Source organism: Puma concolor, chromosome A2 (genome assembly GCF_028749965.1).
Source record: "Puma concolor isolate L17-30 chromosome A2, mPumCon1.1.hap2, whole genome shotgun sequence".
Lineage (NCBI taxonomy): Eukaryota > Metazoa > Chordata > Mammalia > Carnivora > Felidae > Puma > Puma concolor.
Genome location: NC_141668.1, coordinates 83,714,701 through 83,740,249, shown reverse-complemented (window position 1 = coordinate 83,740,249; position 25,549 = coordinate 83,714,701). Strand labels below are relative to the sequence as shown.

The 25,549-nt window shown below is 37.1% G+C and overlaps 1 protein-coding gene across 9 annotated transcripts in view; it reads right to left on the bottom strand.

Moving 5' to 3' along the window:
- Positions 1–25,549, bottom strand: part of CACNA2D1 (calcium voltage-gated channel auxiliary subunit alpha2delta 1) — a 494,087-nt gene that overhangs the window by 376,133 nt on the left and 92,405 nt on the right. For all 9 annotated transcript variants that reach the window (XM_086696816.1, XM_086696813.1, XM_086696812.1 and 6 more), the window contains exon 3: positions 9,890–10,006. In XM_086696816.1, coding sequence (XP_086552942.1) covers positions 9,890–10,006 — 117 coding nt within the window. The remainder of the gene's footprint in view (positions 1–9,889; positions 10,007–25,549) is intronic.

The following is a 25,549-nucleotide window of genomic DNA, read 5'->3' as shown; positions in this document are numbered from 1 at the left end:
TGCCTCAACCTTGTTATCACTACAATTCTCAACTTCTCCAATTTCCACCATTTACACAATTTCTCGTTTCTCTGATGTTCCCTATAAACTTACACTTTATCCACATGAAAATGTCTACTCTCTTGAAGCCATAATTCTTGACCATTACAAGACCCTATGTATTGTAGTTCATGACCTCAAATATTGCAACTACTGTTGACTACGTTTTAAGTAACCTTGATGTTTACAGAATATCTTCTGCCAATCCTCAACCCGAGATGGATTTGACATTTGTTTCATCTACTACCACTCATATTGTGCCAAGCCTTGTTAGAGAAAGCTGATTTGACTGTGCATGTCATCATTATATTGAAGGAGTAGGACTCTACATACATACATACAAACATACATACATAAATGAAAGCCATGTTTTGTTCTCTTTTCCTCTTTAAAATGAATTTTCTTGGGACATCTGGCTCCATCAGTTGAGCATCCAACTCTTGATTTTGGTTCAGGTCATGATCCCAGGATTATGGGATGGAGCCCCGCATCAGGCTCCACACTGAGTGTAGAGCCTGCTTAAGATTCTCTCTCTCTCTCTCTCTCTCTCTCTCTCTCTCTCTCTCTCTCTCTCTCCCTCTCCCTCTGCCACTGTCCCTAGCTCATGCACTCTCTCTCGTTAAAATAAAATGGAAAAAATAAAAAATAATATTAATGTTCTCTAGACATTTTTCCCTAAAACACACACTGAATCTTGAAAAGGTCTTGATGTAGATCCCAGCTGGCTGTATACACATTTTCATTAAGGGTACATTTCTTATTCCCTCTTGCAACCAGGGATTACCAAATGAGATGGACACAGAAATAACAGAATGGGACTTCTGGAATCTCTTGAGCTACCTACATACTGATTTCTTTTTACATGAGAGAAAATAAACCTGCAATCTGTTTAAATCTCCCACTAGTTGGCTTGTCTATTAATCATGTTTGAACATAATTTTAAGCCTTACAGATTCCATAACTTTTCCATTCAGCATTGTATATACGACTCTGATATCTAAAAACAATCTCAGCTATTCAAGTAACATATCTAATCTAGGTTAATAATTAAAAGTCTAAGCTTAAGTTAAAATGTATTTGTGGGTCTATGTATGTGTGTGTATATATGCACACACACATATGTATGTGTGTATATATACATACATATATGTGTATATATATGTATACATATAGTGGTATGCTACTCAGGGATCAAAAACAATGAAATCTTGCCATTGGCAACAACATGACTGGAATGAGAGTGAATTATTATGCGAAGTGAAGTAAGTCAGTCAGAGAAAGACAAATATCATATGGTTTCACTCATATGGAATTTAAGAAACACAGCAGATGAACATAAGGGAAGGGAAGAAAAAATAAGATAAAAACAGAGAGGGAGGCAAACAATAAGAGCCTCTTAAAGACAGAGAACTGAGGGTTGCCGGAGGGGAGGTGGGTGGGCGGATGGGCGAAAGGAGTGATGGCCAATGAGGGATTTGTTGAGGGGCACCTGGGTGGCTCAGTTGGTTAAGCATCCCACTCTTGGTTTCAGCTCAAGTCATGATCTCGTGGTTCATGAGTTCAAGCCCCACATCAGACCATGTACTGACAGTGTGGAGGTTGCTTGGGATCTCTCTCTCTCTCTCTCTGCCCCTCCCCTGCTCACTCTGTCTCTACCGAAATAAGCAAATAAACTCATTTTTTTTTTTTTTTAAAGGAGGGTACTTGTTGGGACGAGGACTAGGAGTTATACGGAAGTGATGAATTACTGGGTTCTACTCCTGAAACCAACAATACACTGTATGTTAACTAACTTGAATTTAAATAAATAAAATTCAAGAATAAAATAAAAAGGACCATTTATAAATAAAGTCATTAATTAATTATGAAATGAAATGAATTTGTAATGAATTTGAAAAAAACTTTCAGGTTAAGGAGTGTGGGAGATTTCTATTTCCACTCTCTGAGCCATTCCTCCTGATTCCATCTGGACTCCTCCCCCACCCTGCTTACCAGCTCACAGGTGCTAATTTTAGCAACAGCACTAAGAGAAGCTAACAATGGAAGGCCCTTTCTTGACTATAATTATGTGTCTGTCCTCTCTGGGAGTTGTAAATGTTCAACACAGACTTGTTCCCCTCTTAGGGTGCTTTCTGCATTGTTTGCAGCAACGCAGTTCACACAACTGCAATGCCACGCTTCTGTCTGCCATTTACACCCCTATCCCTCAACTTACATCGACCATTTTCCTGTTAAACTGGCTTTGGCCTTGGCAGGAAGCCCTACTGGATCGAGTCACAGACCAGCTCTGTTGTATAATGCCCACCTCTGCTTTAATGTGTGTGTGTAAGCTTGTGTCTAATGAAGACACCTTTCATTGCTTAGCCACCAAGCTGGTGTGCTGAGCCTCAGCGCTTCATTATTAGCATCCAGAAGTATGTATCAAATCCAAATAAATACAAGTCATCTCAACTGTGCAAGACAAATAGTAAGACTCCCAGGTCCCTTTACCACTCAGATTCAAAGGGATGTATATAAGCAGTCTGAGTAATCCTCTCAAAGACATTTATACTAACCCTAAAGAGAAGAGTAAGCACACTTTTCTGCTGGGAACACAGAAACAGCACATTGTGTATGTTTCCAAAGTTAGTTCTCTTATTCTCCTCAATCTGGATAAATTTATAACCTTAGATAGATTTTGAACTAATGGTCAACACAGACAGACAGACAGACAGACACACACACACACACAACACACACACACACACACACACACACTTTCAGAGAGCTCTTTCAAATTCATATGTAGCTTAGGACCTCATTTTTAGAATACGAAGGTATTTTATACCTTCTGTTCTTTCTCAATGTTAGGAAAGCCCTTGGTTTCATTTATCAGCCATTTAACTTACCCACAGCAGAATCCTTTCACTTATTCTTACTCTGATGCCCCAAATCTTTAGTATGGTCCTCAAGACTTCCACAGCCCCTTCATTCTTTGCATAAAACATTAACTTCTACTTTACCAACAGACGTAATCATCCAGTATGACTTTCAGATTTTCTCTATTTGCAAAGTCTCTATTCATATTTAATATCGCTTTGGTCTCAAGTGAAAAATACCAGTATGTTTTCAAAGATAAACTGCATGACTCTGATCTTCTGTGCCTGCTTTTCTGGAATCAACCTTCAACATTCACATTTTTTTCCTATTTTGAAATGTCATAGATTCCTTCCCTTCTGTCTATAAACATGTTTTTATGTCCTCCATTCTCAAAAACAAACAGAAAAGAAATACAAAGTCTTTAATAGTACTCCATGTTTCTCTTTCATTGTCCTACCAAACTTCATGAAAATGCAAATTTCTTGTCAATTTCTCACTTCATAATCTCTTTTTAAAACTGTTGTCTTTATTCTGTTCCAATACATTCTTTTTTTTTTTTTTAATTTTTTTTTTTCAACGTTTATTTATTTTTGGGACAGAGAGAGACAGAGCATGAACGGGGGAGGGGCAGAGGGAGAGGGAGACACAGAATCGGAAACAGGCTCCAGGCTCTGAGCCATCAGCCCAGAGCCTGACACGGGGCTCGAACTCACGGACCGCGAGATCATGACCTGGCTGAAGTCGGACGCTTAACCGACTGCGCCACCCAGGCGCCCCTGTTCCAATACATTCTAATGAATCTGTCATGACAAAAACAAACTAATAACTCCTAATACCCAAATACAACACACTTTTTATTCTTCAAGTCTCTGAAAAATTTCACATGTCTTCCTGAATCTCTTTACCATCAATTTGGACCAATTTTTCTGATATTTCTTCCTGTATTTCCAAGTTAAACTCTCTTAAGGTAAAGGCCAGGAATCAGCATTTTCAGCAAGCCCTAGAGGCATTGCTGAGAAACATGAAAGAGACAGAAGTATGAGTTCAAAGAAATGAAAACAATTTGATCAAACAACCAGGATCTCATCCTTCCAGAAAAAAAGACCCTACTTTAATAGTCATTGAAAACATTTGTCATTTTGTTCTTTTCATTATCTAATCTTAAAGTCAGTATCAAGGTTGAAAGAAGAGCTAGGCATATTACAGTATTCAAAGTTTTATAATAAATTGGAAGTAGCTTTAATTAAAGTTACCAGGACACCAGAGGGAGACAAGATACGCCCTAATTGGAAAAGTGTCACTACAGAAATTCAATTATTATAACCTTAATCCTATTTGCTTTGAGCAAAATGTCTGGAAACCTTCATTGGTTCAGCAGATGTCCTTGGCCTGGGCAGGATGGTAAACCATGAAACCACTGACTTCATTCACCTCTATGTTTCAGAAGGCACCACTGGAGGTTGAATCATTTTGCTGAAGAGCTTTCTCCCATGGGCTATTCATGTACAGTTGCAGATTTTTCGACCTAGATTAGGCCAAAATAAATGTTGATAACAATGTTAAATGATTCATTGTGGTTTGGGTTTTTTTTTTAGGGGGGGGAGTGGAGAGGGGTGGGCGTCACTTGTAAACATTCTTTGATTGGAGACTGTTGAAGAATAATCCAATAATGTTAGGATAATCATCACACAGCCATTTTCTGAGACAGAGATGTAACATATGTCAGAAAAACAGTCATGTAGTAGATAATCTTAGGAATAAGATGGTTTAAATAACCAGTGTGGGTTTAGAGAGGGGGGAAAAAAAAACCAACTGTAGTCAGATATCCTCAAACTGAATTCCACCACCACTTCATTTTATCTATACAAGCCTTGAACAAGAACGCTGGTCGTGTCTGAGTTTCCTCATTTATAAAATACTTATTGTAGATATCGAACATGCCTACTTCGTAGGATTTCTATAAGAGCCTTATGAATATCAATCATCAGATGCATGTTTCTCTATAGTCACGAAGACAAAACCCAACCAAAACCAACAACTCTTTAAGTGGAAAAGTCTGTTTTGCTATAAGAAAGATAGTTTTAGGGCCAAAGCAACTAAAAATTTTTATATTGGTTTCTCTTTCAGCTCTAAGGTTGGTTGATGGAACAGAGAAAATGACCACAGCTTAAAATGAGTGTGACTAAAAAGTCAAAATCAATGCTGAAACTGAGAAAAAGAAAATACTGGTAGAAGTAGTACAGAGTTTTACATAAACAAATGTGAGAAAAACAAAAAGGAATAAAATATGTTGTAATTCAGTTTTAAATCAACAGTTTGTAACAGAATTTAGAAACTAAGTTAAAAAAACATAAAATCTGTGTACATGTATGCACAATAAACTTTATCACGGATACTAAAAATTAATCATTTCACTAAAATAAATAAATAGAGGAAGGAAGGAAGGAAGGAAGGAAGGAAGGAAGGAAGGGAGGGAGGGAGGGAGGGAGGGAGGAAGGGAGGGAGGGAGGGAGGGAAGGAGGGAGGAAAGATGGACTCCAGCTGCCATTTCCTTTAAAATAAATGCCAAATTATCAACTATAAGCTGTTAGGAAATTTCTTTAGTAGATATGTGAGAAAAAAAACAGTTCAATTTACTTCTTTTTCATAGATTTTACATTTATAACATAATCTCAAAGACACCTTATGTTGCTCATCTTGATACGGAAGAAGAATAAAGGTTTAAAATCTTTTCACATTCAAATAAAAAAGAATTTTTTTCCTTTTTTTAAAAAAAAAATTAACATTTATTGATTTTTGAGACAGAGAGAGACAGAGCATGAGCAGGGGAGGGTCAGAGAGAGAGGGAGACACAGAATCCGAAACAGGCTCCAGGCTCTGAGCTGTCAGCCCAGAGCCCGATGCGGGGCTCGAACTCATGGACCGCGAGATCATAACCTGAGCCGAAGCCGGACGCCCAACCGACTGAGCCACCCAGGCGCCCCAAGAATTTTTTTTTCAATACGGTATTATTTTACTTCATTGAGTCAATTTCTGGAGATGGCTAATTGATCTAGAAGTCACTAAAAAAAATTCATAGCCTTCCAGAATATTCTACCAACTAAATATCCAATTCCTAGTCAATCTGAATGAACAGTAATTTATAGCATACTCCCTCGCCTTCATTTCTTCCGCTTTATGATTATACACTTTTTTCAGGACAAAGGATATACTTATGTGTTAGGTAAGAATGCAGATCTTGAAGTCAGACACACATGAATTTGAATGCTCTCACATTCTAGCTAACTCAAAGAATAGTTCTTGTACCAGAAACATTAGCCCCACCTAAGAGCTCATTAGAAATGTAGCATCTCCAGCCAGGTCTCCTGAATAAACAGGTACATTTTAACAAGAGTCACAGGTGAAGTAAATGCTCATTAAAATTTAAGAGGCACTGGCATACTCAAGTTATTAGATAAATTTCCTTGAGCAAATTAGAGGATTTCTCAAAGACCCTGTTTTCTCATTGAAAAAATGAGACTAATAATGATGTCTAGAGCTAAGTATTATTATGAGAAATAATTAAATAATGCCACCAGTAAGCACTCATAAGGTCTAACTGGTATTAAATTTTATCATCTCTTTCCAATTTGTATATTCATTATTTTTCCAGTGTATTTACATGTGGAATTATATTGGCAACCCACCCAGATAAATTAAAGAAAGCTCTTTTAGTCCAAAAGTCTGACTATAAGCCTACCATAAAAATAGAAGTTAATTAATAATGCCATCTTGCATTCACTTCCAGTACAATGTAGCACCTGTTTTTCAGTTGGTCGCAAAACATTTCCCTTTGATATAATGTGTTTTCTGTTTTTGTGGAATCAAAACAGTTAAATAAAGAATTTAGTTTGAAAACAAACATGACTCTTTCTCTCTGGCATAAAATCAAACTAATTCCACATTTAATTAGCCATTGTGATTCCTAGATTCTGCCATTCACGCACTTGGGATAGTCACTGATCCCCACAGGACTCAAATAATGTACCAGGTGTCTAGAACTTCAATTCTGAATGACAAAAAGAAAGTCACAATAGGCTCCATTTTAGTCCAATTAAGGCAAGATACATCCTATTTCATTCTCTGACCTTTTTTCATGAGACTTTGATATCCAGATTATCTGCTTCTTACATTTGGAGGAAAAATGTAAGCTGATAAAAATCAAGATAATTAGAATCATTTTCAGCTGTCAGAGAGTAAATATTAATCACAAGTGAAAAGTACCTATCTTATTTTTATTAAATAAACTTTTATTGAAAACACATTTACATGTATAAATGATGCTTAAAAATGGTATTCACATACCCCAAATGGAAGATAATAACACTTTTAATCTTCCAGTAATGAAAGCTTATTTTACCATGGATAACTCACTGATTTATTTCTTAAAAAATTAAATGTTTCAACTTCAGGCAATATGGCATTTCAAATATTCCAAAGAGCTCTCCTGTTACATTACAACAGTATCTTGGGTATTTTAAGAAACAAAGATTTATAAGTGCCAAAAAAAACAGGCAAAATTTCTGAGTGCTAACATATATATAAAATAAAGATCTTGATTGTTAGTGATAAGTAAACAGGAAATTCAGAATTGTCCTGGGACAAATACTTGTAACACTGCTGTGATTTATAGTCTAAGAGAAACTAAACATAGCTCGAGCATTATATCTAACAGAAGACGTATAGGAACTTCACAAAGAAATTGTAAAACTCTACTGAACGGAATAAGAACATGCTCAATGGAAACAATAGCATATTTATAAATAAAAAGACAAAATATCATAATGATATCGATCTTCCCAATTTGGTCTGAGTCAATGCAATCAAAATCCCACTAAAGATTTTCTTGGATAATAACATGATGAATCTAAAACTTCGATTAAATGGGAAGCTTCCAGAATACTCCAGATCCTAATGAAGAAGAAAGAATATGGTGAGGGCCTGGCTTACCAGGTATCTAGCTTGATGACTGGAGCTCATTAGGGTTATGCAAACTAATAAATGGCCTTGAGAAAATTGGTTAGAAAAAACAGTTAATTTCAAGGGCAAGTGAACATTATATACTGACATTAGTTGGTAGGTGGAATAAATAAATCTGAAAGAACTTTTTAGAATGGGATATAGAACAAATGTTTATAATCTCAGCATAGGGAAAGATTTCTTAAAATATATGCCCTAAAATACAAATAACTTGTTAAAAACATGACTTTGACTACACTAAAATTAAGAACTTATTTTATCAAGATATACCATAAGGACAATGAAAAGACAAGTCCCAAGCAAGTCAGAAAAAGATATTTCGGAAGCCTGAGTGGCTCAGTCGGTTAAGTGTGTCCGACTTCGGTTCAGGTCATGATCTCACAGCTCATGACTTTGAATCCCATGTTGGGCTCTGTGCTGTGCTGACAGCTCAGAACCTGGAGCCTACTTTGGATTCTGTGCCCCTCTCTCTCTCTGCTCTTCCCCAGCTCACACTCTGTCTCAATCTCTCTCTCAAAAATAAACAAAAATTAAAAAAAAGATTCCTTAAAAAAAAGATATTTGCATTATATATAACTTAAATGAATCACTATCAAGAATACATAACGTACAAATTAATTTAAAGAATTAAAATACACAAAAGATCTGAACAGATATTTCACTGAAGAAACAAAACTGGTGAATGAATATAAAACAAAATGTCTGCCTCATTAATAAGAACCAGAGGTACCTTTTACACGCATTTGATTGTCTATAATTAACCAATCTGGGCACCTGCATGGCTCAGTTGGTTGAGCATCCGACTTTTGGTTTCAGTCAGATAACGATCTCAGGGTTTCATGAGTTCAAGCCCAACATCAGACTCTATGCTGAAGGCGTGGAGCTTGTTTTGGATTCCCTTTCTCACCCTCTCTCTCTGCTGCTCCCCCATTTTCTCTCTCTCTCAAAATAAATAAACCTCAAAAAAAGGTTTTTTTGATAAAAAGAGGTGTGACATCACCATTTAAAAAGTTGTTTTTTTTTTTAATAAAAAGACATGTGATATCACCTTTTATTGTCCAGAATATGATCAAAGGAGATTTGTATATAGCTAGTGGATGTCTAAATTGATACAACTATTTCAGAAAACAATTTTCATACTTTTGTAAAAGTGACTTTATGAGTACTCTACACTCTACTAATTTTACTGTCATGTATATAACACTCTACAGATATCCCTGCATGTATGAACCAGGAGACTTGTTCAAGAAAATTGAGTAGCACTATTCATAGTAGCACTCATCTGGAGATGATTCAAATAATAATTTACCGACAGAGAATAAATGAACAAACTGAGATATATGTTCATAAAATATGCTCATACTATTTAAATGTGAATAAGAGTGAATGAAAGCTACATGCACACACCCAGATAAATCATACAAACATAACGTGGAGGGAAGACAGCAAGTTGGTAATAATACACAGCACAACGTGGTTTTAATAAAGCTGGAAAACAAGCAAACCAAGAATCATCTTGTTTCCCAACACATCTATGTGAGGCACATCTATTTTTAAAAAGAAAAGAAATGAGTCATCAGATATTTGTATACTGGCCACCTCTGGCAAGGAGGGAGGGTGATCAGAAAGGAGAATGCTACAAAGGCGGTTTTATGAGTGTTGGCAATATGTGTGGCTTTTATGTTGTCTAATAGATTTAAACATTATTATTATGCATCACAACTTACATATGTATAAAGAGATGTCTGGACCAATTAAATATACTGTTCTTATATAAAAGAATCCTCTAACATAAAAAATAAACCAATAATTAGAAATAAGGTTCACAATGAAACTATGATATCTCACCTTTTAGGAACATATTACATGGACACGGTATCCAAGGTAAAGAAAGCATACTGAAGAAAATAAAATATGAAACATAAACAAGTAATGGAAAATAATAAAATGAGCAGAGCCCATTTCAACTCACCACCAGGGCTTTGGATCTGTTGCTGAGAAGTTTCTCAATATCCCTGGCTGCAATTTCCACCAGCTGCCGTGCATTATTTGGTTCCACAGTATACAAATCTTGATACTTCTCATAAATCTGCCGGAAGGGAAAAGATAATTAATAACTGCATATGTGGTTCTTAAGTTCACAGAATGTATTGTAAACCATAAACAACCGATTAGAAAGACCCACTCTTTCCTTTCTTCATTTTGATCTTTTTGGAGTCTGGATGTGCCAAAAGTATCTATGTAAATAAAAATCCACTGCCAGACCACGGGTTTGCCAAAACAGCAGGTCATGTTAACAGCTGGTAGGAGATCTTGTACCCCAATGATCCGTGTATGAAATTTTGTGACTTGAAATTGTACCTCCCCTAATTCAAAACCTGGTATTAACTGCCAACAGGATGACAATGATGATGATCATCATCATTATTTTAAATCTTGCTGCAAAACACTGGAAGGGAAGCCCAGGAGGTCAAACTTGGAGGATGTGTACAGTGCGCAAAGGTAAGAGGAAGGGGAAAGAAAGAAGTTTTCTAAGGAGACTTCCCACTGTTACCGCTGCTCAACAGCTACAACCGTTGAGGTCAAATTGTATGCTGCTGAAGCTCATGCAAAGAGAGAGTCAGAGAGGGAGAGGGAGGAAGAGGAAGACTGAGAGACAGAGCATGAAGCTCATGCTAAGGCTCATCTAGGTAATACACACAGCTTTATTACACAGAAGAGCTGAAGATCACTGAGGCCTACGTTAAAGTTTGGTTAGAACTGTACTAGTGCAAATAATTTTTATTAGCAAACTCAATCCCTGCAGTTTTGTTTAGATCACTGAACCACGCTATGCTAAAAGTAAGCTTAGGCAGGAGCAGCAGACTATAATTTTGCCTCCCATCAGTGTCTGTGCAAGGATTTCCCTAGAGTGGCATAAGAAGCACCTGGTTTGCAGAGCCTGTGCACTCCTGGCAGAGAGAAAGAATTTGAGAAAGGTGGGGGAAGGGAGAAACAGCGGCCATGCTTGAGGCTGCTGGGCTTAGCCGAGGAGGAAATCCCTTATGTGCCCAACAGATGGGCTGCACATGCATGACTAAACCATCTTTGAAAGCCAGGGCCTGGCAGGTTTTTACGGTCTTATGAGACGTGAATACAGGCACATGCAGGAACCAGTTCAACCCTGCTTTTGCTGGCAGAACTCCAGCTTTCTGCAATACTACCAACAGGTTCTATAGCCCGGTCCAAGCTGACCACGGATGCCACTGATAAATACTGGTTTCAAATACACACGGATGCATATGCTAACATTTATTACAGAACACATTAGTTTTACATGAAGCCTTCATTCTTTTAAATGATTCAAAATTAATAGTTTTAAAATATTTAAGTGAAACCTTAATTCCTGAACTTTTTTACTTAAACTCTGAAGTTTTTCTAATACTTGAAGTGTTTTTTTGTTTTTTTTTTTTTTTGTAAGTTTATTTATTCTGAGAGAGAGAGAAAGGGAGAAAGAATCCTAAACAGGCCTCACACTGTCAGCGTGGAGCCCGATGCAGGGCTTGAATTCACAAAACCGTGAGATCATGACCTGAGCTGAAATCAAGAGTCAGATGGTCAACAGACCAAGCCACCCAGGAACCCCTAATACTCATTTGAACTTTGACCTTGTAGGTTTTTCGTCCCAACTATTCAAGGCACAGTAGTCTATGCTTATAAATTCCCCATATTTAGTTTTGTTTGAAATTCCTGCATATTACTGGATTGCTTACACTTTCTTGCTAAGGGGCATATTATTGAGTCTTATTCTACAGACCAGGTTGTCCACAAACAACTCCAACCAACCTAAGCCTCTCTCTTTCATTTTAGCCTAAGGTGACATCCAGGAACACGAACTCCTTAATAGATTAATTGATTTGGGAAACAAACAGGTAAGCCTCAACATCGCTGTAATTGATCCAGGACATTTAGTTCTTTGCGGTAAAGCCAATAAAGCTAATTGGCGTGAAAGGCAGTTGTGCTTTGTACCATTAATATTGTGTTCGCTTCTGTATGAAATCTGACCTTCTTCCTATGGTACAGGGACTGCAACAGAAGTCAGAGTTGGGAGAGATTAGTCCCAAATACACAATCTGTACTTCACAGTATGCACCACACACAATGTCACTTAAGTCACTACCTACATCATATGCCAGATATCTTATAGGTTCTTTGAAGGATGAATGGATTATGAATCAGAAGTAAAAATTCAATTCAAGTATACACAAATCCTCTCAAATATATACACAATATTCTCTCAGATGGATTCTATAGTAATTTTTAAATCCTTAGGGGGAAAAAAACAGTATCTAACTTACAAATAAACTTTAAATAAATGAGGTCAAGGAAGCTGAAGTCTACAGCCCCAATATAAATATCCTGTTGTACTTTTTAATGTATAAAACCACATTTGAAATGTTTTCTTGGTGATCAAAATGAATTAAGACCATATAACTGCCCCACCAAAAGAAGTAGTTCTTGTTTCTGGTCTTAAAGAATGTAATATTCTTTGTTGTTTTTGTTAGAGGTACTGCGAAGGCTCTCAAAAACTCTCCTGGTATATGTTTAGCAAAAAGTTTTCAGAGGAGAAGAGTTCAGTGGATTTTTAAGATTATATGATATATTGCTATAAAGTACCTACACTTATAATTCTTCCCACCACTAAATAAAACCCTATTTCTACAATATTTAGTATGTTAACAGAGTTGGGTTTTGTTTTTTTTTTTTTTTGCTTTTGTTTTCTTTTTTAAACAGAACCTTGGGGAACCTGGGTGGCTTAGTCAGTTAAGCATCCAACTTTGGCTCAGGTCATGATCTCATGGTTCAAGAGTTCAAGCCCTGTGTCGGGCTCTGTGCTGACAGCTCAGAGCCTGGACCCTGCTTCGGATTCTGTGGCTCCTTCTCTCTCTGCTCCTCTCCTGCTCACATTCTGTCTGTCTCTCAAAAATAAATAAACGTTAAAAAAATATATTAAGAAAAAAAAAAACAGAACCTTAAGTATCTTTTCTTTTTCTCTTCCTGTTCTTTTTATCTTTTTTAAAAAATAATTGTCTGTTTCACCATTTTATCCAAGCTCTTTCCAGGAAATAAATAAATAAATAAATAAATAAATAAATAAATAAATAAATAAATAAATAAATAAAACAAAAGAGCGTAGTATAAATAATTTGGGTTTTGCCACCCAACAGAGGTCCATTAAAATCATATGTCAATTCCTCATATGCTGTATGACACTGGCTTCCATTCCTTCTACTAGAAAGAATACATCACAATAAAGAGAATCCTAGACAGGATGTTTTCCCTCCTGATACACTAATATGCTTTAATTTTTCTATAGTTCAAATTCTCTCACTTCCATCCTTGCCACAGATTTTAACAGAAAAATGTACCACCTGTACATTCTTGCTTTCTTACAATCTTAATTAACTGGGTTTAAGAAGCATGCACTATTACATTTGGAGACAACAGAGAATATGGTTTCCCTTCCTTTTTTTCACTGGAAACTTCTAAGTGTCTTTGCTCCAAATCCATAGTGCCCACATAATCTCTAGAAGGAGAGTACATTTAAAAATAACCTCTTGGCACCTGGGTGGCTCAATAGGTTAAGCACTTGATTTCAGCTCAGGTCATGATCTCACAGTTCGTGGGTTCAAGTCCACTTTTGGCTCCCAGGGTTGGAGCCTGCTTGGGATTCTCTCTCTCCCTGTCTGTCTGCCCTTGCCCTGCTTGTGTGCGCTCTCTCAAAAATGAACAAGAAAATAATAATAAAAATTAAAATAACCTCTAATATCTAAAAAGTGACACCAGTCAATGATATAATTGCTCACTGAACATATAGAAATGTTTCAGAAATCATAAGACTTACTACACAGATATCCCAGAGATGCTCACTGAAAGTGAGGTACGTTTCCAGGTTTGCGATGACCTAGAATATTATATTAGCAATCATTTTTAGGCATCTACTCTATACCACTCTGAGGTGTTTCACATACATTATCATTTACTAACTTTAAGAAACTTAAAAAGTACATTGAATTAACTACCGTGTTAGAATACTGAAATTCAGGCTTTGGAGTTATCAGAGTAGAGACAGCTTGGGTCCCCAATTTCACATCGTGAAGGAGCAAACCACTGCCCAGAGTAGTAGAAAGGAAAATGGTAACATGGTAGGTTTAGGCAAAGTGAGTCTGCAGTGCCACTCTATACCGGAGATGTCCCTTGGTTTCAGCAGGATGTGGAGAAATAGGAAAGATTGTTGGAATGAATAAGAAATGGAGCTAAGAATTAATCCCTCTGCTAGAAGATGGCCTCAGGGCAGGATCAAGGGAACCCCAATGCAGAAATTGAGGGATAGACAGTGGGAAGCAGAATCCCAGCTGAAGAATGATGGTGCGACGCACCCAGACTCGAGGGCCCTATGCAAGCTAAGGAGCCTGGCCAAGTTCTTAGCAGCACCCATATTCAGTATTTATAACAAGAGAACAGAAAACAGCACATACACTGCACATCTTGTCACAGGTTTCCCCTTGTGCCCAGGTGCCAAGGAGTAAAGTCAAGAACATTAGAGATCATGGGAAGGCAGTTTAAACAAAAGCTTCAAAATGGCAGGACTAAATCTTTTTCCTTTGGGAGAGAGAATGGCAGATCATGAAAAAGTTCTCTAAAAGGAAACAAATTCTTGCGTATTAAATCTTAAGTATGTATAATTTTGACCACCCCTTCCCTCAGTACTTGTACATTAACTTTCCTCCCATGGAACTTGTCCAGAATAAGCAACCCAGATTTCTGCCATGCCCATAGCCATCCTTCTGAGAAAAGCTTTCCTTGTGACAGTCCCTAATGAAAGAAGAGTCGGAGGTATTTCCTGACAAATGGGTAACAATATTCTAATGTATGACCTTGCCTTTGGCCCCTGGCCAATCGCATCAGAACATATCAGATCTAGAAGCTGCCAACTTCTGACTCAATAGCCTGTGAGGAAACAGGTACAAAAGATTTGTACAAGCAGTGACAACATACTGAACCAATCAGATTCTCTCACCACAGGACAACAGTTAGGTCGATCAAAGGCACAAACAGCAGAAATGAAAAGACTAGTGGAAGGAAAGCAACAGGCACATACCAGAGTGACACAAGTGATGGCTATGGTAGGTGGAACACTAGGCCCCCCCCCAAAGGTATCCACACATATATGTGAATATGTGCTGTTACATGGCAAAGGGGATGTTTGCAGATGGTAATGGCTCAATCGGTTGAGTGTCTGACTCTTGATTTTGGCTTAAGTCACGATCCCAGGGTGGTGGGATCGAGCCCCACATCAGTCTCTACACTGAATGTAGAGCCCATTTGGGACTCTTTCGGATTCTCTCTCCTCTCTCTCCTTCTGCCCCTCTCCCCCATTCACACTCTCTCTAAAATAAAAGATAAATATTAGAAAATAAATTAATGCATTAAATTAAATGGAAAAGAAAGAGGTTATCCTGGTTTGTTCTGGAGGGTCCAATAGAATCACAAGGGTCCTTGAAAACAGAAGAGAAAGATGGGACTGTACACAGGAAACCAGAGAGATCGCAGCATGAGAAGAAATCATTCCAATGTCGCCAGATTTGAAGACGTTGGAAAAGGGCCATGAGCCAAGGGAAGGACTTCTGACCCACAGGTTGTAAAATAATAAATTTGTGCTTTAAGTCAATAAGTTTGGGGGAATGTGTTACACTAATAATAGAAAACTAAAACAATGAATTAGTTGTGAAGAGCTCCAGCTGAGAGGTAACAATAATAATCAGCCTCTGGATAGTGATTCTATAATAAACTCCCAAGTGAGTCATTCTGTCAAAAAATAAAAATGCTAAGAAAGACCCCATGCTTTGAAGGTTGTGATTAACATTATTAATTACTACTTTGCACCTTCATTTCATTACTCATTAGATTCATGTCATTCATTTCAATCATTCTGTTGAGAAATGGGTAAATTCTGTTCAACTTTACAAAATAATGAAATTATCTCAGGACTCCAACAATGACCTTCACAATAACATGGGATTCTGAGAAGAAATTCTAGATAGAAAAGCTAAAAATATCAAAATAGATGTGCACACATTGTCCAAAAATATATATGACTTGGATGAATAAATATGATCCTCCCTCATAATAATGAGGGATGAAAACAAACTGTGACATGACTCCCACGAACATTCTAATTTCACTGCCTTTTCTGGCTAAGGGGAGTAAATTCAAACATCTTCAAGGCAAATGCAGGTAGGAAAAGAGATGCCTTGTCACTTCAACTGCTTAGATACTCACAAAATCAATTTCACTTGCTTTTACTTGAATTTTGCAATGTGGGATGGTTTGGTTATATGGGTTTTTTCTTCTTTATTAAGTGTTCTGTGGGCTTTTGAACTATTTGTTCCCTAGCAACTAAGAATGTCTTGTTTCTAAAAGATGTATTAGCACAAAAAGAATGATATAATGTTCTTTCGTGGTCACTTTCAAAGATCAAAGTTCCCTTACCTTAAGAAATTTTGCAATGATTCACAAGTATAACAAAGTCTTTCTTTTTACTTATCATAAGTTACATCATCACAGAAGCGGGCCAATAGAAAGGGATGTTCAGATATGTCAAGAGTCCTTCATGTCAGGTAAAGAGTAACTAGTGACACTAGGTCTGAATTTGTCTTAGAATATATTTTACCAACAACAAAGAAAAATTTTAGAAACCCTACCTTCCTCTGTTAAAAATTAGCTGTTAAAAAAATGAATGTTGCCATAAAAAAATATGCAATATTTACTAATTAGCTCCTGATCTCTTCAAACACTCCCTACCTACTCTTTAATTAAAACAGTAAACGATGCAATCTCATAAATAAATGTCAAGTTTTTTTTAAATGTCTCACTCTTGAATTCTCTTTAGTACACTGTCAGTTGTGTTTAACACAATTAGTAAAAATCGCTTTAAATTATAGCATTTTGTTTCCTTTCCCCTGTAACCTATCTTTCTGAGATAGGCTACCACCTTTGAACTTTTTTATGGCTGGAGATTTTTATTTGACTACCTTTTTTTTTTTTTCCCCAAATTGTTATTGAAATTCTAGTCAGTTAAACTACAGTGCAATGTTGGTTTTAGGGGTACAATTCAGCGATTCATCATTTACACACAACACCCAGTGTCTATTTTGGCTACTTTTAAGTAATTGCAAACATCATCTAACATTCATAGTTTATTAAGCATCACATTTGTTATATATTTCATATTTCCTTTAACCAGAATGTAAATTTCAAGAGGACAGAGATTTTGTTCATTGGTACACCCCAGCACATAAAACATGGTCTGCCCATGGCCAGTACTCGTATCTACTGATGGCAGGCAGACAACACCTAAATGGTCATCACACCCTAAAAATAGACTAAATACACAAAAGCAAGATAATGATCAATGTGAAGATTATTAGTGTTCCACTTAAGAGGGAGAGAAAATTGTCCTGTCAGAATTCAGAGTAAAATAAAATCACATGGGTTATAGTAGTCAAAAAGATGCAATGATAGCCACACTTTGAGGGAAATATATATTAGTATGGGGGGAAAGAAATCAGAATCTGTGTGATACAAGGAACTATTAGAAAATACAGACTGAAAGGCAAAATGAGACACACTATCAAGGAAAGCTATAAAACTCAGGGTACTGGTTTATACCATAGAATATGGTCAACTCCAAGCTCTATTGCTCAGAACTTCTAGTAAAGTTAATTAGCACACAGCAAGAATTCAAAATATAACATAGGCCTGTTTACTATGAACCTCAACACACACACACACACACACACACACGTGCTCATGTAATTATATACATATACGCACATACACATATATAATTGATCATGTTTGGGGGCTCCTGGGTGGCTCAGATGGTTAAGCATCTTGACTTCAGCTCAGGTCATGATGCCTCCATTCATGAGTTCAAGCCCCGCATCAGGCCCTGTGTTGACAGCTCTGACAGAGCCTGGAGCCTGCTTCGGATTCTGTGTCTCCCTCTCTCTCTTCCCCTCCACCACGCTCACTCTCTCTCTCAAAAATGAATAAACATTAAAAAAATAAAACAATTGATCATGTTCTTGAATTTATGGTGCATATTTTTTCTGATGATAACTATACCAAACCAGCATTCAAATAACAAACACAATAGGTTCAAAATTCTTTCCCTACTCCTTCCATATGATAAACTTTTCAGCTGGGACACTATCACATTTAAGATGAGACATTACCTTTAAGAAGAATATTTAGGAAGAATGAAATCAGAATTGGAGAATGTTCCACAGTATATCCTGCTACTTGCCCTAGTTCCTATTAACGAGTATTTAATGGTGACACTTTCCAGCTTGCATTAGATGGCAGAAGGACCAGAACAAGTAACAAGCACAAATATGCCTGGGCTTTCTCCAAACTACACATCAGAACAGGCGATAATATTTAACTAGAAGGTTAAATACAAGGGCTCATTCCTGGAACACAGAAACTAACCTACAACAAAGACTAAATTGAGTGAAAGAAAGAGAAAGAGAGAAAGAAAGAAAAAGAGAGAAAGAAAGAGAAAGAGAGGAAGGAAGGAAGGAAGGAAGGAAGGAAGGAAGGAAGGAAGGAAGGAAGGAAGGAAGGAAAAGAAAAGAAAAGAAAAGAAAAGAAAAGAAAAGAAAAGAAAAGAAAAGAAAAGAAAAGAAAAGAAAAGAAAAAAGAAAAGAAAAGAAAAAGAAAAAGAAAACAAGAATTCTTCAGATTTTAGGTTGGAGACATTTCATACATAAGGTAAAGAGTAAGTTTATCTTTAAGAAGGCTCAGAATTAGAGGTGCCTAGGTGGCTCAGTCAGTTACACATCTGACTCCTGATTTTGGCTCAGGTCATGATCTTGCCGTTCATGAGATTGAACCCTGCATCAGACTCTGTGCTGACAGCTCAGTACCTGCTTGAGATTTCTCTGTGCCGCTCTCTGCCCCTCCCCCACTTGTGCATGCACGCACGCTATCGCTCAAGCTTTCTCTCTCTCTCTCTCTCTCTCTCTCTCTCAAAAAGAAATAAACATTAAAAAAAAAGAATATTCAGAATTTTTTTTAAAAAAGAGTATTCAGAATTAAAACAAGAAAAGTGTTAAGATACATATAATAAGAAGCCACCTACTTGGGTTTTTTGTTTGCTAATTCCAGAGATAACATTAACCTAGCCTCTTTCACTTTGCATATCTGGAGCCATATATGAACTGTGTGTGTGTTTTGAGTAACAAATTCATAAGCAATTAAAAGTACAAGAGATCATACTAGATTCTATTAAAACTAAATTAAAAAATAATTAGCCATAGGCTGAGTGAGCTGCTTGCTTAATGTCCCTAACCCCAAATGACCCAAATTCGTTTTACTGCCAACAAAATAATTTTTAAAAGCAGCACAGTTTAATTTGCTCGTAACCATTATACTTAACAAATGGCTTTTCTAAAGCAAAACTGCTACCTATCAATGCTGATAGACAACTTTACAAATTTATATTAACACAAAGAATTCCATACGTTGATTCTTGCCTCAAATTTTTCAGTCCTCCTAGAGCCGTTTTCCAACCCGAGAGCTCCTGACAATTTTACCAGATGACTCTTTGTTGTGAGATGGTGTCCTGTGCATTGTGGGATGTATAGCAGCATCCTTGGCCTCTTGACTCTAGATGCCAGGAGCACCCCCCTCCTCCAGTTGTGACCATCACAAACGTTTCCAAGCACTGACAAATGTCTCCCGCCCCTGGCTGAGAACCACGGCTCTAGACATAAAGGCATGAAATGTCTTCAGGAAAAGTAAATAATGAGGAGCTGTATGCTGTACCCTGAGAGTGTGCAGTAGCAGATGACGGTCTTTTATGCCATCATCTTCGTGCTAGAGAAGCTGCCGCGTGGCTACATCACATAGGGGTTCTTAGCCTCCATCTTCATTGTGCTGCTCACGGACAAGAAGAGAGCACAGGCGGCATTCTATCATTCCCTCTGTAATCAGTATTACCCAACCATTAGGTTGCTCTTTGGAAAAACAACAAATAATCATTTATCCCTCAAGTACTAGTACAACATAAGCAGGTGTTAAGTACTGATTGATAATGGAACAGATTAGTAAAAGAAAAAAAAAAAAAAAACCTTTTATGAGTCTTTTACTATTCATGTTTGTGAACCCATAGTACTTCATTTAAAAACCAGTTAATAAAATCTTGAAAGTCACCATCACATTAGAAATGCCCTGGAGTTTATTCCATACCTTTAAAAACGAATGTAATTAACCACTGCTCAAAAAAATTAGCGTCTTAATTTAAAACCTCCAGTGGATGGGTGCAGGGAACCCATACTCTCTACTGATAGTACTCTCTGCAGTCAAAATAGACTTCTGGCTACTTAGAGAGAGAAAAAAAAAAAGTGGGTTTTTCCCCTAAAATAACTGCAATCTCAAGTTGCCTACGTAATTATGGTAATTGATTTAGTTACAACATTTCCTCATTGAGAGAATAAGGCAATGCTAAATAAAACCAGTAATTCTGGGTTTGCTTGTTTTATATCTCTTTCAAAATATAGTCTTCACAATTGCTTCTTAATATCAATATCCAATAAGGTTATATTTGAAAATTAATTGTATTACTCTTATAAAATAGTAATTATGCTACATTTGTAAAGTAATATGAAGATAAGGCGACATTTTAAAACATAAAGCTACATTTTAACATGACATAAGCATTTAACGTTTTCGTAGCATCTGTGATGACTTTCCCGTTTCATTTCCTATTTCCTTTTTCCCCTATAACATATCTGCAAGGAAGAGAGAGTGTTAAGATCTATCTCGCTTGACAAGCAGGTAACAGGAAATCTAATACCACCCAGCTATTTAGCAGCTCTCCCCAGAGTAGAAAAGAAAACCCCAGCCCTTGCTGTTGCCTCAGCATCTTGCTGATTCCTCGTCAGAATCACCCATGATTAATTATGTTCTTCTCTAGAGTATCTTCTTTTGTAAATAAATTAATATATGAAGCTCTCCACCACCTAGAAAATGAATATTCTATTTACATAAGTGACGTGACCACAATGTCAAAGTAAAAGCATCAGTCTATTAATACCATGAGTTACTAATGAAATTATTCACTTAAAACATTTATGTAAATACTAACTTAATTAAGAGTACTGAATGCTCAATATTTAGACACATTTCATAGTCACATCTTTGAAAGCATATTGAAATATGTACGCATTGATTTTAATATAATCTTAACTTATGAAATCACAATAGTGAATCAAAAGCCAGAAAATTCTATGATGATACCAATGCAGAATGATTTTACCTCCAAAATTACAATTCCGGGGGAGGGGGGGATTCACCAATTTTCTTAAAAACATTTGCATATTCTAACCTAACATGTTAGAAATGCAGACAGAATCTGCATGTAAGAAGAAAGCCTTAAAACAAGGTGACACACGTTGTGTCAACTCTCTTACAAAGCTAAAGGGATAGAATAATGTCTGTTAACAAAAAGACTGGATTCCCAGAGCATCCTGCATTGTCAGGAAATACAACACAACATTAGAACTGAAACAGAAGGTAAGTGTCAGATATTGTGGGTGAAGATTTCAAAATGTGTACGTTGTTGACACTGTAGGAATCACCCCTGCACCGGAGATAAATACAAGAGGAGTCTGGGAAGCTTACAAATCATCCAAAAAAGCCATAAGAAAGGCTTCGTATTACATGTAGGATGGGAAAGGAACAGAAAAGGAAATGTAGCAGAGGCCTCTTGCGATGTCCAGAAAGCTACAAATGTCTCTGCCTCTGGCCACGGGGATACAGAGGGAGTTAGGCCTTTACTGCCCCTGGGCGCCAGGGTTGAGGCACTTAAGTCCCCTCAGGCACAGAATTCCAGGAGTTACTCACTCACTCTGCGGATGGTGCAAGTTTCCAACTCTCCAGAGTGCCTCCTTCAATTCTGCACCCCCTGAAGATCACACGCCTCGCCTCAGTCTAAGTTCCGCTGGTGCCCCGGCCCCACCCGACCCTCACCAGGAAAAGAGACCTATTTGGAATGACCTATTTGAAAAAACTCCACCTCTCTCAAAACATCGTCTTCACACCAGCTTCCTAATATCAAATATGTTCTGCTTAGAGGCGAAGGAGTTACTACAGACTTAAACAAATGTAAATGAGAATCATCAGTCCAATTTTTTTAATGAACAGGAGGCCCCAAGGAAGTCTTGGATTCCTAAAGGAAAAGGGGAAGGTGGAAAAAAAAAATCGTCCAAAAGGACAACAAAACTCGCAGATGGTTGTGATTTGCTTACGTTATTGTGATTTGCTTTCCACACAGCAGGGTCGGTCAGGGGACCAACTGAGGGTCTCAGACCTATTTGCAGAGTTCTGTTTTCTTTTTTTCTTTTTTTCACTTTTTTTTTTCAACTTTTTTTTTGGGGGGGGGGATAGAGAGAGACAGAGCCATGAACGGGGGAGGGGCAGAGAGAGAGGGAGACACAGAATCGGAAACAGGCTCCAGGCTCTGAGCCATCAGCCCAGAGCCCGACGCGGGCTCAAACTCACGGACCGCGAGATCGTGACCTGGCTGAAGTCGGATTTTTTTCACTTTTTTAAAGAGCTGGGGAGGGGCAGAGAGAGGGAGCGAGAGAGAAAATCCCACAAAAGCTCCACACTGCCAGTGCAGAGCCTCATGCGGGACTCAAACCCACGAACCACAAGATCATGACCTGAGCTGAAATCCTGAGTCAGACACGTTACCAACTGTGTTCTTTTAAAACAACTTTTTGCAGACTTAAAAGTGTCTTTCATTGAAAAACAAACAGTAGTTTGTTTTTATCGATTCATCTTTAAAAAACTTCCTCACAAAGCAAATTATCATTCTTACAGAACCCATTAATTCAGAATATCTGATAATTTAGATACTGGTTGAAATTTAAGTATATTTGTACATGAAGTATTTTATCAACATATTAAGTGAGAAAATAGTTGCTCAAGAATGTTTTACAAACTTAAAAACTTTGTTTCCAAGAATACTAAGACCACCTTAATTTTTTTAATGTTATCTATTAGCTAATATATGATCATCAGCCTCTCTCTACTTGTCAGTTACAGGAATTCATAGGTCTATGTGTGTGTGTTTAAAAGTCATAAAATGGGACTGCTCAAAGATTTCAAAGAAGACACAAACAAATAAAAACAAACAAAACATCCTTTGTTCATGGATCGGAAAAAATAATATACTTCAAACAGCTATACTACCCAAAGTCATAATCCCCATCAAAATACAAAAGGCATTTTTCAAAACATTGAAGAAGAAATCCTAAAATCTGCATATGGCTTGTTAAAAACAGAAGATAATATTGTATTATAGGTGTATGTAAGGTGATAAATAACATTACAATCGTACTGCAATATATAAATGTATCAAAGTAACACAATGTACATCTTCCATTAACACAATGTATTAATCATTATCAATCTTCCTGGGCTAGTATTTAATGATGCCATAAAGCAATTTTTATAAAATTAGACAGTTGCCTTCTTTTAGCTATGTTGCCTCATCGTAACTGCTTCTGAACCTTCAGGTAACAAGCTAGTTCTGTCCTGTGATGCCAGGAAAAACAGATCCATTAAATAATTAGGGAAGAATCGCCATTTCCACAATATTAAATATCAACCTAGGAACCTGCTAAATTCCTCTATTCAACTTTTGATCCTCACCGTGCATCCAATACCCCCAAACTCAGCATAAAGTTCACTCTCGGGGCACCTGGGTGGCTCAGCAGGTTAAGCATCTGACTTTGGCACAGGTCATGATCTCGCGGTATGTGACTTTTGAGCCCCGCGTTGGGCTCTGTGCTGGCAACTCAGAGCCTGGAGCCTGCTTTGGAATCTGTATCTCCCTCTCGCTCTCTGCCCTTCCCTTGCGCGCGCACTCTCTCACTCTCAAAAATAAATATACGTTGAAAAAATAATAATAAAGTTCACTCTCAAGTCTGGTGTCCTTCAACTCCTCTGAGCTTTAAGTTCCCATGGCCAAAAAGAAATGCAACCTTTTAGCCCCCATCAAGCACCTTTTCTTTCTAGGCAAAAGGATAGGGGCATATGGAATCATTTATCTATGCAAAATAACACTCTTTATGAGCCCCAATACTTAATTTTTTTCCAATAATAGATTCTGCATTCTCTCTCTCTCCCATCCCTTGTTATAATATATAATTATTTGTAATTTTTTTCTGTCACATAGTTAGGTATATGTCTCATAAGCAAAACACTGTGGGGATTTTCTTTCCTCCTGTCCGTTCTATTTTTTTATCCAAATTCAGACTAGGCCATTTATTCATTCATCAATATTTGCAGTATTCTTAGCAACCTGTGCCTGATAAAGCATAACGGAAATCAGGTAAGTTGTTTCTGGTTTTTGTTTGTTTTTTTTAATGATTCATTGCAAAAGGCAGATTCGGCAAAAGGGTTTACATCTTAACACCAAAAGTAAAAGTGAGGTCAGCCAAGAAAGTGGTTTCTGAGGCTAGAGAAACCCTGGAGTGAAAGACAGCTCCTGAGAGCAGTTTATTCTTAATCTCAAACTGCCAATAAAGAGAGTCATAGAACTTCTAACCAGAATCTGTCAAGTCTCATTTCTTTTTTCTCATTCCACAAACTGTCACTTTCATAGAGGCTCGCCTTATTATCCGACACAATTTCATTTTTTTAACACATCGTCCAATAAGGAATCGTTGGCAGACCCCAAGCATCACCTTCCAGTAAGTAGCTTTCCGGAACCTTTGCGCCCACAAAATGGAAATTTCTGAGTAGTACAGTGTCAGTCCTCTGAAGACAGGAACTGCATTTCTGTCAATCGTTGGCACCTGAACGGTGCCTGGGACGTACTATGTGCGTAACAAGTGTTGATGAGAATTAAATTTAATCATTGTTATTCACAAGGAAACACTTTTCATTTCCAAATGTATTCCCTATCTCCTCTCACAGATATTTGTTTCTTAAGATACTTTTGCATGTTGAAACTTCCAACTGGTTTATAAAGAGATTCTAGAATAACTTTTTAAAGTATTTGTTAGTAGGTTTCTTTATGAAATTCAAACAATATATAAGGTAACCATATATTCTAGTTTCTGCCTGGGAGGAATATTCACATATAAATATTCTCATCACAAATATTCGTATATCATACATATATTTGCTTTTACATCTCACGCCACCAACTCCTCACATTTTTGGAAAACAAAAGGTCTCACTGTAACACTAAGAACACAAGATAAAAGTACTTTCAAATTATTACATTACTTACACTAGTATCAAAGTAGTGAGACTGTAAAGAAATGACATTTAATTTTTTTTTAATCTCATGGAAATTACATGTAAATGCTCTTTTCCAAGGAAAATAATCTATATAAGATGCTATACAAATATTTATACGTTGCTATCATTTCCAAGAATCATTTTAGAGTGACTTTCATAGCCATTTCATAAATCAGAAGAAGAAAACATATTTTATAGTGTCTCCTTCTCTTACACAAAAATCTTTATTACCCATCTCAATGACTCACTCTAGTCTCCAGACATG